At 54.4% G+C, this 13,143-nt stretch overlaps 1 protein-coding gene across 7 annotated transcripts in view; it reads left to right on the top strand.

Moving 5' to 3' along the window:
• TRPV4 (transient receptor potential cation channel subfamily V member 4) overlaps nucleotides 1-13,143 on the top strand; it is a 58,386-nt gene that overhangs the window by 37,590 nt on the left and 7,653 nt on the right. For all 7 annotated transcript variants that reach the window (XM_084763235.1, XM_084763232.1, XM_084763231.1 and 4 more), the window contains exons 3-10: nucleotides 29-201; nucleotides 5,623-5,775; nucleotides 6,794-6,934; nucleotides 7,597-7,895; nucleotides 9,237-9,416; nucleotides 10,886-11,044; nucleotides 11,278-11,370; nucleotides 11,878-11,951. In XM_084763235.1, the coding sequence (XP_084619361.1) occupies nucleotides 29-201; nucleotides 5,623-5,775; nucleotides 6,794-6,934; nucleotides 7,597-7,895; nucleotides 9,237-9,416; nucleotides 10,886-11,044; nucleotides 11,278-11,370; nucleotides 11,878-11,951 (1,272 nt within the window). The remainder of the gene's footprint in view (nucleotides 1-28; nucleotides 202-5,622; nucleotides 5,776-6,793; nucleotides 6,935-7,596; nucleotides 7,896-9,236; nucleotides 9,417-10,885; nucleotides 11,045-11,277; nucleotides 11,371-11,877; nucleotides 11,952-13,143) is intronic.

The following is a 13,143-nucleotide window of genomic DNA, read 5'->3' as shown; positions in this document are numbered from 1 at the left end:
CCCTGGTGTCCCTCTTTTTCTCCTCTAGGAAGCAGCCTCAGAGCCCCAAGGCTCCTGCACCCCAGCCACCGCCAATCCTCAAGGTCTTCAACCGGCCCATCCTCTTCGACATTGTGTCCCGGGGCTCCACCGCTGACCTGGACGGACTGCTCTCTTTCTTGTTGACGCACAAGAAGCGCCTGACTGATGAGGAATTCCGGGGTGAGCTGCCCTGGTGGGCATTGGGGGGGGGGCTGCTCGCCTTTGGGTAATGGTCTACCCCTTCTTTGGAGGCAAACACATCAGAAGAGCTCTGGGCAGAGTCTGGGCTCCTGTACCCTTTACCACATTGGGGAAACTCTCCAAGTCTTGACGGCCTCATGTATTCATTCATCCATGCAATAGCTGAACAGTTTAGCCATGGGGCTCAGATACACTTCTGCACTTTATGTGGTGGTGTGGTTTCTCCGTGGCATGACAGACTGTGCCCTGAAGTGCTAAACACAGCCAACCGGGACCCCCTGTCCCCCCCATGGGTAGCAGGGCAGTAAGGTAGGGTAGCTGGAGGGTGGCAGGGCGGTAGGTTGGGGTTCCTGCTTGCACCTGTGGAGGTCTGCCTCATCCTCACCAGCCCCCTTCCTTCCTCGGTCTGACTCCTTGGGCCTCCGCCCACAACTTTCCCTGTGCAGGGCCCATTCAGCCTCTCTCCCCTCAGGGCCGTCTGTGGACCCCAGTGCCCTGTGAGCTGCCCTGGCCTCGCCTGTACCCAGGTGAACCCTTTCTCTAGTCAGCTGCCGCCAGGTGCTGGCACCAGGTCAGCTGCAGCAACTGTCCTGAGGGCCCCACAAGTCAGCACTAATATCCCAAGTGTGGTCCCTGCTACAAATCAGTGCCCAGCTCGGCAAGTCTGGCCTGGTTGGCCCAGAATTCTTGTCTGAGGAAGTGTAGGGAGGTGGTCACCAAAGCGCCCCCTCTTTTGAGATTTCAGGATAAACTCAGTGCCAAAGCAGATGGCCAAGGCTGGGGGTCACTTTCCACAGAACTCTCCAGGCAATTATTTGTGTTTTGTTTTGTTTTGTTTTGTTATTGTATTTTGCTTTTCTCAACCTGATCCTTTACGACCACAGTTCCCTCCAGATCTTTGTGTCCGTCCATAGAGAGTTACCGTAACTCCCAGTCTTATGGACCTTGTGGGTGCAAGCTTGGAGTTGTGAGAGGTGATGGGGTAATGTCAGCGACACATATTGGCCACACACCCCGCCCCCCACTTCCTGTGCTCTGCACCCCACACATCAGGCAAAGAGGGTATTCTAGTGAGCAGATCTGGTACAAAGTCCGCTGGCCTGGACCTTGAGCAGGGGAGAGCTCCAGCGACTGGTTGTCCAACCTTCTGGACTGGTCCAGCACCCCTAGACAGTGTCAGTGTGGGTTTGGGTGGGGGACTTAGCGGGGCCTGAGTTCACAGTGTGAGTACAGGGAGCCCTGATGGGGGCTTCCGATGACAACAAAGCTTTAGGGCACCCCTTGCTAAAATCTGTTTAGGGTGTTGAACTGGCTTTTGTTTCTACAGTTCATGATCTACAAACAGGACCTCCAAATTGTACACATTTCAGGCTCCACAAAATGTGGATTGTAGATCCTCCCCTGCATGTTTTTCTGGCTGCAGGCTGATAAGCTCATCTGATTTTCAGGGGCCTCTGGAATCTCTGCCCCCTAAAGCCCCACTTACACACAGACACACACAGACACAGACACACAGACACACAGATACAGACACACACACACAGATACAGACACACACACACAGACACACACACAGACACACAGACACACAGACACAGACACACACAGACACACACACAGACACAGACACACACACAGACACACAGACACACAGACACAGACACACACAGACACACAGACACACAGACACACAGACAGACACACAGACAGACACACACAGAGACAGACACACACACACACAGACACACACACACACAGACACACACACACAGACACACAGACACACACAGACACACAGACACACAGACACAGACACAGACACACACACACAGACACACACACACACACACACACACACACAGACACACACACAGACACACACACACACACACACACACACACACACACACACACACACACACACACACACACACACACACACATACGGCATGTAGCTTTACAACCTCCTGTTTGTCAATGGGCAGTTTAGGGCCCCTGGCTCCAACAGGCTTCATCGCCAGAGACATTTCGCCACCTGGTGGTTAGTTGAGGAACTGCTTCCTCTTTAAAGCAGTGATTCTGTACCCAAAGCTGGAGGGTGTGGAAGCCCAGGCCCAGGACCCCGACAACAGTCCCCTTGTGCCACCTGTGACTCAGAATCATGGGAGGTGCCTGGGTGGCTTCTCTGAGTTCATCAAGATGCCACTGAGCACCGATGAAGTGCCAGGCACTGGGCTGGTGAGGGTGGGGAGGTGGGGGTGGGGCTGAAACTGAGGAACTGATGAAGATGATAGAGCTCTGGTCTCAAGTGCCTCTCAGGCCTCCAGGTGGGACAGGCGTTGGTCAGGTGACCACAGAAATAAGAACACGGTTACGCCGGCTGTGGTGGCGCACACCTTTAATCCCGGCACTCGGGAGGCAGAGGCAGGTGGATCGCTGTGAGTTCGAAACCAGCCTGGAAGACACAAAACCCAGGCTTGTGAGAGACAGAGCCTAGTTCTGGGTGTTGGTAGCAGAGACGACAGTCGAGGGGTACGAGGAAAGATAGATGAACTAGCCATGGTGGGCTGCGTGGGGAGAAGGGGTGTTGCCGAGGGCTCTGGCTCGCTGGGACAGCACCCTCTCAAGTGGGACCCCAGGGCAGGTGTGCCCCTGAAGCATTTGACCAACAGCTAGCTGCTGCCAGCTGCCCGAGCGACAGGAGCGGGAGAGGAAGGCTGTCCCGCATGCTCACTCCTGGGGGTTGGGCTGGAAGTTTCCCGGTCTTCAAGGCCTCCCCGAGTCTGGGGAGATGGCCAGACAGTCCCTCCCACAGGGCAGTAACTACAGCATTGATATTTGTGGAGGGCTCATTACTGCCCTGCTAGTCACAAAAGTGGTTGAGTCATTGAGATCCCCTTGATTGCCATGAAACTAGAGAAGCCAAGGCCCCAGCCCCGAGGCACCGGCCTGCAGAGCTGGCCTCACCCGATGCCTGTGGCTCCTGCTTTGGATCCACTTTCCAGGCCTGATTGGTGGAGTGGGTCCGGAGGGGGAGTTTGCGTTTAACCCATCTTTTTTGGAGACTGAAGCTAGTTCCTGTAGCCAGACACGTCAAAGGGAGGCAAAGGAACTTGGAAGAGTGTTGGCGAGTATTGGGAGAGGTGAGGGGCACCCGGCCGACTCAGACTCCGAAAGCTGTTGGACAGTAACAGAGAACATTTGTACTTCCCACATCTGTGGGACCCCCCCCCCCGACATCCCACCCCTCTTATGATGCTGCACCCTCTTACGTATTAAGTCCAAGCGTTAGGGAGCGTGTGGCCCTTCGCTCTCCTTTCTGGGAGATGTATATTTACTCATGTAAACACTTCATAGGGCAGGGCTCTGTGTTCCTGTGAGTGGGCAAATGCTGTCTAGCATGCCTGGCTTTCAGAGCTGACTAAAATCTCTCACAAGGGCTGTGGAGGTGGCTCAGGAGGGTAAAGTGGCCGCTGTGCGAACACAAGAACCTGGGTTCAGATCCCGGCATCCTCAGGAAACAACGGGCAAGGCGGTGCATGTCTGGGATCCCAGCTCTGGGGAGGTGGGAAAAGGCAGATCCCCAGCGACACCCTCCCTGGACCAGTGAGCTCCGGGTTCAGTGAGAGACCCTGTCTCAAGAGTAAGGCCGAGGGTGATGGAGGGAGACACCCAGCGTTGCCCACTGGCATCCATGCAGACGGGCACACGTGGATACGTGGGAAGGGCAGAGGGAGGGGGGCAGGTGCTGATGGGTCTGTGGTAAAGGTGTATGGTTGGAGCGTGGCATAGTGGCACGCGCCTATAACCCCAGCACTCTGGAGGCAGAGGCAGGCGGATCTCTGAGTTCAAGGCCGGCCTGGTCTAGAGAGTGAGTCTCAGGACAGCTTGAAACTACAGGCTACATAGCGAGACCCTGCCTCAAAACAAACAGCAACGTCTCAGTCGCTGTTCTATTACTGGGAAGAGACACCATGACCACAGCAACGCTTATAAAAGAAAATATTTCACTGAGGCTGGCTTACAGTTCAGAGGTCCATTACCATCAAGGTGGGAAGCAAGCAGACAGACACGGCGCTGGAGAGGTAGCTGAGCGTTCTACATCTGGATCGCAGTCAGCAGAAGGAGACGAGGAGCCATTAGACTTGGCTTGAGCCAAGCTGGCCTCCATGGTAACACACTTCCTCCAACAAGGCCACACCTCCTAATAGAGCCACTACTCCCTGTGAGGGCCATTTTTATCCAAACCACCACTAACAACAACAAAAACCAACAAAAAGATGTATGGTTAGACAGACAGACAGACAGACAGACACACACACACACACACACACACACACACACACACGCACACACGCACACATGCACACACTCCCAGGCTGGTTGTGTTTGGCTCTATGTTCCCATATACTCAGATTTCCAAGCCCTTTTAAAAATCCCCTGTATGAGCTGGAGAGAACAGCTCCATGGTAGAGCACCGGCTGCTCTTGCAGAGGGCCTGAACACAGCTCCCAGCACCCACATGGTGGCTCGCAGCCAGGAGAGCTAATCCTCGCTCACAACCTCCACGGGCACTGCATGTACATGGTGCACAGACCTGCAAGCAGCCAAAATCCCCACACATATAAACAAAAACTTCTTTCCATTTATTTGCTATTCTAGACTCTCAGTGACGGACAGGAGCAGTTATACGCATGGGATGAAACAATATTGGGACACTAAATTGGAGATGAAGTCTCTTTTGTCTCTTCTGCCTGGTCTAGGCATTGTTTTTGGTGCCTTGTATCTAAATGTCTTGTCAGCAGGACTTAATCAAGAATGTTTGTAATTAATGTGTTTTCACTAATTAAAAAATACCAACAACTTCACTTTTGTGTAGATAAATAAATAAAAACTTCCCTCAAGAGCTGGGCAGTGGTGGCGCACGCCTTTAGTCCCAGCACTCAGAAGGCAGAGGCAGATGGATCGCTGTGAGTCCAAGGCCAGCCAGCCTGGTCTACAAAGCGAGTCCAAGACAGCCAAGGCTACACAGAGAAACTCTGTCTCAAAACTCCCCCCACCAAAAAAAAAGAGCAGAGATATAGTGGCACACACCCGCACACCTGTAATCCCAGCACTGTGGGAGCCAAGGCAAAAAGATCGACTGTTCAAGACCAGCCTGGACTTCATAATGAGACCCTGTGTCACAGGGAAATCTCCCTGGAGATGATTAAGTACGTGGCAGTCTATAGGCTGCGGCCTCCTGCATGTCAAAAGCATAACCTATTGCACTGTGTCTCCACCAAGCAGGCAGAGGACGTCTCCGAGGGGTATGGCAGCCAGGGGGTGGCTCCTGTTCCTGCCCCAAATTAACAGCCAGGCTCTGAGCCATGTCTTTCCCTGCCTCTCTCTCTCCCACAGAGCCATCTACAGGGAAGACCTGCCTGCCCAAGGCATTGCTGAACCTGAACAACGGCCGCAACGACACCATCCCGGTGTTGCTGGACATCGCGGAGCGCACCGGCAACATGCGCGAGTTCATTAACTCGCCCTTCAGAGACATCTACTACCGAGGTAAGTCTGGCCGGGCACGTTGATGCAGCATTACTGAGTGGATGAGCGAATGGATGGATGGAGGGACGGATGGATGGATGGATGGATGGATGGATGGATGAATGCGCAGCAGCTACCTATTGCTCTCTGCTATTCTGAATTTCAGAACAAGCGGTTCCGAGTGCTTGGGATGCCCACCCCATCGCTCTCCGATGCCCGAGGGCTTAGATAATTGAACCCTTGAGACTGTGTGGTTCAACCCTTGGGCCATTTGAGGTGCCACTTGGTGCAGAGCCTGCAGTTCTGGGAGGCAAAAGTGTCATTGGCACTGGCTCTGTGCTCCCCAATTTGAGAGCCTAGGAATGAGGGGCGTGATTCGGGCAGCACATGTATCACCACTCTGGTCTCTGAGGGCTGATTTGGCTGCCCCAGCTGGCTGGGTAGAGACCCCTTCCTCCCCTACCATGCTGTGGGCATCTTTCCAAGGTCGTGTGTTCCATCAGCAGCCCGCAACGCTCGCACTCTTGCTAGACTCTTAAGAGTTCCCAAAAAGGCCGGGCGTGGTGGCACACACCTTTAATCCCAGCACTAGGGAGGCAGAGGCAGGTGGATTGCTGTGAGTTCGAGGCCAGCCTGGTCTACAGAGTGAGTCTAGGACAGCCAGGGCTACACAGAGAGACCCTGTCTCAGTGCGGGGAGGGGGAGGGAAAGAGTCTCCAAAGCCTACACAGTTGGAATTCTGAGGCCAGGAGGCCATTGCTCTCCCCCATCCCCACCCCCAACCGCCCAGGATTAAAGTTTGTGTGCCTCAGTTCTTGCCTTTGAGACCCGAAAGTCATTCACCCTGTGAGCTTAAAAGGCTGCTCCCTAATACATCAGGCTCTGGCCATCATGCACCCCAAAAATCCCACATCAACCCTGCCCACTGCCTTCCAGTGATTGCTGGCTAACACTTGGCCTTGAGGTAGCCCACTCTGTGCTGCTCGGCATGTCTGGCTGCGTCCCTGCCCTGCCAGAGCCTGGCTGCCTTCCTCCCCAGGCCAGACGTCCCTGCACATCGCCATTGAGCGGCGCTGCAAGCACTACGTGGAGCTGCTGGTGGCCCAGGGAGCCGACGTGCATGCCCAGGCCCGCGGGCGTTTCTTCCAGCCCAAGGACGAAGGTGGCTACTTCTACTTCGGTGAGTAGGGGTTGGTGGGGGTGGGAGGCCAGAGGGAGGTGGGTGTCTGCAGCCCTGGTGACTCCCACCTACTCAGAGCTGGGCTGCCACAGATCCTGGCTTACCCCGTGGCGTGAACCTCCAGGGTCTTGCTTGCTCTAGCATGCCTCAAGAGTTGGAGCTCTGGAGAAAGTTCAGACTGGACACGGGTTCACATTCTTACGTGAGCCTCAGTTTCCCCATTTGTAACTGGAGATCAGGAGAACCCTGAGGGCTGTGATGGGGTGTCAGCACCCAGCACCCTACTATGCATGTGTCCTTTAGTACGACCAATGCCCTATGTGGGGCAGGATCTCACGGTCCAAAGCGCCACCCTGTTGCCACAGTCTGACCTGAGAAATATTCCGAACGTCGCCCTGCTAACACCACACTTGACATGGGACTCAGAGCCATCGTCCCACAAAGAATCTCGCCACCGGGACTCCAGAGCCACCCAGCTTCCAGATCGCATGACCCCTGTCCCCAAATAGTCACCCCCTACCTCTCCAGCAGTCACCATGAGACGCCCCAAGCCCTGTCCACAGTTAAGAGGAGCAGGTGCTGGCGTCTGTCCTCATCCCCAGCGCGACAGGCAAAGCCCCACCTCAGCCCCCTGCGCTGACCCTCTGTTTCCCCGGCCCCAGGTGAGCTGCCCCTGTCCCTGGCAGCCTGCACCAACCAGCCGCACATCGTCAACTACCTGACTGAGAACCCTCACAAGAAAGCGGACATGCGGCGACAGGACTCGCGAGGCAACACGGTGCTGCACGCGCTAGTGGCCATCGCTGACAACACCCGCGAGAACACCAAGTTTGTCACCAAGATGTATGACCTGTTGCTTCTCAAGTGTTCCCGCCTCTTCCCGGACAGCAACCTGGAGACCGTGCTCAACAATGACGGCCTCTCACCCCTCATGATGGCTGCCAAGACGGGCAAGATCGGGGTGAGTGGGCCCAGCTTCCCCCACTGGGTGTTCCATTACCCGGTAGCCATCTCTGCCTGCCCATGCCAGGCGGCCGACGTCTTGCCTCCCGAGCTTGCTATGCCTCCCCAGCATCCAGTCAGTCTCCTCAGCCTCATGTAGGACAGCTTCTGTCCTCCCCACTGGGTGCTCCCTGCCCCACCCGCATCAGTTAGGGCAAGTGCCTGAGGTAAACTGAGTCCCGGGGCCTTGTATTACTCCCAGACCCTGACATGCTGACTTCCTGCAGCTGAGTGACTTCTCCCTGGCTCTTACAGCACCCTGCAGGAGGATTCCCGCCCGTGTGTGTGTGTGTGTGTGTGTGTGTGTGTGTGTGTGTGTGCGCGTGCGTGTGTGTGTGTGTTGGTCTGTGCTGTCTTGTGTATTGTGGGACATCCTGACCTTGATCCACTAGATGCCAGTAGCAGCCTGTGACAACCAGACTCATCTGTAGACACTGCTAGACTGTCTCATGGGAGGCACCACTGCCCTGACTGAAAGCCAGGCAGAGTAGCCTGCGGTGAGGAACCAGGCAGTGGTTTTCAGCCTTCCTAGTGGGGGGCTCTCAGGCCCCGCCCCTCTGTGTGCCTCACTTTGTCTGGTGACCTGTTGCCATGACGGTTGAGGGAGGTGAGCCATATCCGGCTCTTAATGAAGGGAGAGCTGAGGGTGGGGCCGGGTGCCCGGGAAGCAGAACCCCAGAACCCCGGCCTGATGGTCAGCCCTTGGCCCCGGTGATGGGCTGTGCTGGGAGAATTGAAAGTTCAAGATTGGCCTCGGCTACAGAGAAAGTTCCAGGCCAGCTTGGGCAACATAAGGAGGGGGGAGGGGGGCGTGTCTCAGAATAAAAGGAAGACAGGGCGAGTGACTTGGTGGTACAAGTCTTGTCTAGCCCGTATGGTTCCACCCCAGCATTGACAGTCTGCCTGCCTGCCTGCCTGCCTGTCTGTCTGTCTGTCATCTATCTATATATCTGTCCATCTGTACCAGTCATCTTTCTGTCATCTATCACTTATGTCTATTGATCATGTCTACCATGTATCTATCACCTATGTCTCTTTTATCTGTCACCTGTCACTCTGTCAATCATTTGGCCATATCTATGTCTCTATAGATCAATCATTTCTCTTTCTATATATCTATCCATCATTATTTCCCTATATGTCATCTGTCATCTGTCTCTACTATCTATCTGTCTGTCTGTCTGTCTGTCTATCTATCTATCTATCCATCCATCAATCATCTATCGTCTGTCTGTCAATCAACCTGTCAATCTATCACATTTGTCTCTATGAATCCCCTGAGCAAACGTCCCCTCGGCAGGTCTTTCAGCACATCATCCGGCGGGAGGTGACGGATGAGGACACACGTCACCTGTCTCGCAAGTTCAAGGACTGGGCCTACGGGCCTGTGTATTCCTCACTCTATGACCTCTCCTCCCTGGACACGTGCGGGGAGGAGGTGTCCGTGCTGGAGATCCTGGTGTACAACAGCAAGATCGAGGTGGGCACCGGGGCGGGGAGGGAGGGCTGGCCGTGGCTGAGGCAGGCCAGGATGGTGGTAGGCTGGGGGCTCTGTGACCCAAGTGGTCAGCTAAGCATTCAGGACAGTGTCCAACAGGGTTGGCGGCAGGGTGGGCTCTGGGACAGGTTGGGGAATCCTGGCTCTGTCACATATATGCTGTGTGACCCAGGGTGAGAGACTTCTCTGAGTCAGCGTTCTCATGTGTAATGTGAGGAAGGTAACGCATAGCCTGCAGGGTCGCTGGGGGACAAGATGAGTCAGTCTGAGAAAATCCTGGTACAGAAATGGTTCTGTTGGCTGTCATCCCACATGGTTGTAAATCAGAGTTCTGAAAGCCCTGTGAATAAGACCAGGCCGGCCTCAAACTCACGGAGATCCACCTGCCTCTGCCTCCTAAATGCTGCGATTAAAGGAATGCGCCACTATGCCTGGTGCCTCCCCTGTTTTATTTTAAAATGACAGCTTCCATTTCATTTTATGTGGACGGGTGTTTTGCCTGCATGTATGTCTATGTACTACGTTCACCCTGGTGCTTATAGAGGCCGGAAGAGACACGCGTCAGAAACCCTGGAACTGCAGTCATAGCTAAGAGCTGTTGTGTGGGTGCTGGGAACCGAACCCAGGTCCTCGGCAGGAGCATCAAGTGCTCTTAGCTGATGACACATCTCTCTAGCCCATTTAAAAATGAGTTTACCTAATTTTACCTTTATCACTGTTTGCATGTATGTATGTATGTGCACTACATACATGCAGTACCCATGGAGGCCAGAAGAGGGCGCTGGATCCCCTGGATCTGGACTTAAAGTTAGTTGTGAGCCACCTGCAGATACTGGAAACTGAGTCCTGCTTCCCTGTTGGGCAGCCAGTGTTTCCAGCAGCGGAGCCTGCTCTTCGATCCCGCAGCTTGGTTTTTTGAGAGAGACTTTTTGCTATGTAGTCGATAAACATGATGCCCTTGCCTCAGTTTCCTAAGTGCTATGATTAAGTGTGGGTGACACCAAATCCAGCTACGGCAGATGTCCTTATTACAGTGTGTGTGTGTGTTTGTGTGTGTGTGTGTGTTTGTGTGTGTGTGTAAACGTGTGTGCCACAGCGTACGAGCAGAGGCTAGAGGGCGATTCTGTGAGGTGCACTCTCACCTTCCATCTTTATATGGGTTTCGGGGGTTGGACTCAGGTCCACAGGTTTGCACAGCAAACACCTTTACCAGCTGAGCCATCTTGGCGGCTCAGAATAGACGTCTTTAAGGCATGTTCTGTGTTCTGTGGAGCTACAGAATAGGAAGGAAGGGTAAACCGAGGCAGAACTGTGCAGAACCTTGAACACTGAGACCATACGGCTCCCTGAGGGTCTCAGAGCGGCTCACGGGTGGAGGGGAGCCATGCTGTAGTGAGCCTGCCTGGGTCCCCAGCATGGGGAAGGCGGCCATGACACCCCACCTCTCCCAGAACCGCCATGAGATGCTGGCTGTGGAGCCCATCAACGAACTGCTGAGGGACAAGTGGCGCAAGTTTGGGGCCGTGTCCTTCTACATCAATGTGGTCTCCTACCTGTGTGCCATGGTCATCTTCACCCTCACGGCCTACTACCAGCCTCTGGAGGGCACGGTGAGTGCCTGCTCAGGAGCCGGGCAGGGGCGCAGCCTCTGTGGAGGGCACAGAGGACAGCTTGGGGGTGGGGAGGAAGACGCCTCAGCACCCAGGTGGCTCTGAGCCTGGAGGGGACTCCGCGGGCAGACGGGAGAGGAAGCTGCTGAGGACCCAGATGTTTGGGGCAGTGGGGAGCCAGATGCTGGGGGCAGCTGAGGTCCTGCTCCATCTGTGCCCCCCCACCCCCACAGCCACCCTACCCTTACCGCACCACGGTGGACTACCTGAGGCTGGCTGGAGAGATCATCACACTGTTCACGGGCGTCCTGTTCTTCTTTACCAGTGTGAGTGCTTGGCCCCAGTGCCAGCTGCCTGCCCAGACCCCCTCCTCCTTGTCCTCTCCCTCCTCCCCTCCTCCTCTTCCTCCTTCACCCTTCCTTCTTTCTCCTCTGTCTTCCTCTTCCTCCTCCCCTCCTGCTCTCCCTCCCTCTCTCTTTTGCTCCTCTTCCTCTCTTCCCTCCTCCCCTTCCTCTTCCCCCTCCTCACTTTCCCTCCTCCTGCTCCCCCTCCTTTCCTTTCCTCCTCCCTTTCCCCCTCCTCTCCTCTTTTCCCTCTCTCCCCCTCCCTCCTCCCCCTGCCCTTCCTCCCCCTCCCCCTCCTCCCCCTCCCCCTCCTCCCCCTGCCCCTCCTCCCCCTGCCCCTCCAATCTAGGTTCTATTTTCTGCTCCTCATCACCTGAGCCCACGGTCTCTTGTCGTCCCCTTCGCTCTGCTCCCTCCCTTCCGTCCTTGCCCGTCCTCCCCAGTTCCTCCTGGCTCCACTCCTGCCACTGGCTGTTTCTTCTCTTCCAGATCAAAGACTTGTTCATGAAGAAATGCCCCGGCGTGAATTCTCTCTTCGTCGACGGCTCCTTCCAGTTGCTCTAGTGAGTTCAGGTTCCAGGGCAGAAGCTTCTGGGTACAGATGCTCATCCAGAGAGTCGGGAGAGGTGACACTATTGGGAGCCAAGGCTTGGTTGCTAGGGAGTTATACCTAGACCAGGGAGAGAAAGAATTTTGACCTCTTATCCTGGTGAGTGAATGCTAGTGTCCCCTTGTGATTAAGAATTGTAATACTCTCTCTATTTAGTGGGGAGAAGTGCAGCGGTTGATTAATGATGTCTGCCTGGGTCACAGAATGTGGGAATCACTGTATGTGTGCTACATATTTTCCATTCCCTTTAAATTCGAAAACAATGAAATTTAGCCACAAAGTCTCCACAGAACTTTGAATCAACCTTTCTTTTCCTTAAAAAGAAAAAAAAACATTTTCTTTTAATTATGACTTATTCGTGTGTATATATGTGCAGGAGTCAGAGGGGCATCAGATTATCTGGGAGTTCCAGGCAGTTGTGAGCTGCCTGATACAGGTACTGGGAGTCAAACTCAGGTCCTCTGCAAGAACAGGATGTGCTCTTAGCCCCGAGCCATCTCGCTAGCCCTCTGAATCTTTAACGATTCTGCAAGGCACGGCTTTGGGGTCTTGTAGGGTCTAGAAGCCAATGTCTGGAGCAAGGTGGTAATGATGCAGGCAAAGGCAGGCCGATCTCTGGGCGTTTGAGGCCAGCTTGGTCTATGTAGCAAGTTCCAAGATAGCCAGAGAAACATAACACAGAGACCCTGTTTTTGTTTTTTGTTTTTGTTTTGTTTCGTTTTGTTTGTGGTTTTTTTTTGTTTTTTGTTTTTTGTTTTTTGTTTTTTGTTTTTTGTTTTTTTTTTTTTTGGTTTTTCGAGACAGGGTCTCTCTGTGTAGCCTTGGCCGTCCTGGACTCACTTTGTAGACCAGGCTGGCCTCGAACTCACAGCGATCCGCCTACCTCTGCCTCCCGAGTGCTGGGATTAAAGGCGTGCGCCACCACGCCCGGCCTTTGTTTTTTGTTTTTTGGTTTTTGGTTTTTTTTTTTTTTTGGTTTTTGGTTTTTCGAGACAGAGTCTCTCTCTGTAGCCTTGGCTGTCCTGGACTCACTTTGTAGACCAGGCTGGCCTCGAACTCACAGTGATCCGCCTGCCTCTGCCTCCCTCAGCCTGCCTCTGCCTCCCTCCGCCTGCCTCTGCCTCCCTCAGCCTGCCTCTGCCTCC

Source organism: Acomys minous (genome assembly GCF_964271855.1).
Source record: "Acomys minous genome assembly, chromosome: 16".
In the NCBI taxonomy this organism is placed as follows: Eukaryota; Metazoa; Chordata; class Mammalia; order Rodentia; family Muridae; genus Acomys; species Acomys minous.
Note: the sequence above shows the minus strand (reverse complement) of the source record. Positions and strands in the feature narration are given on the sequence as shown.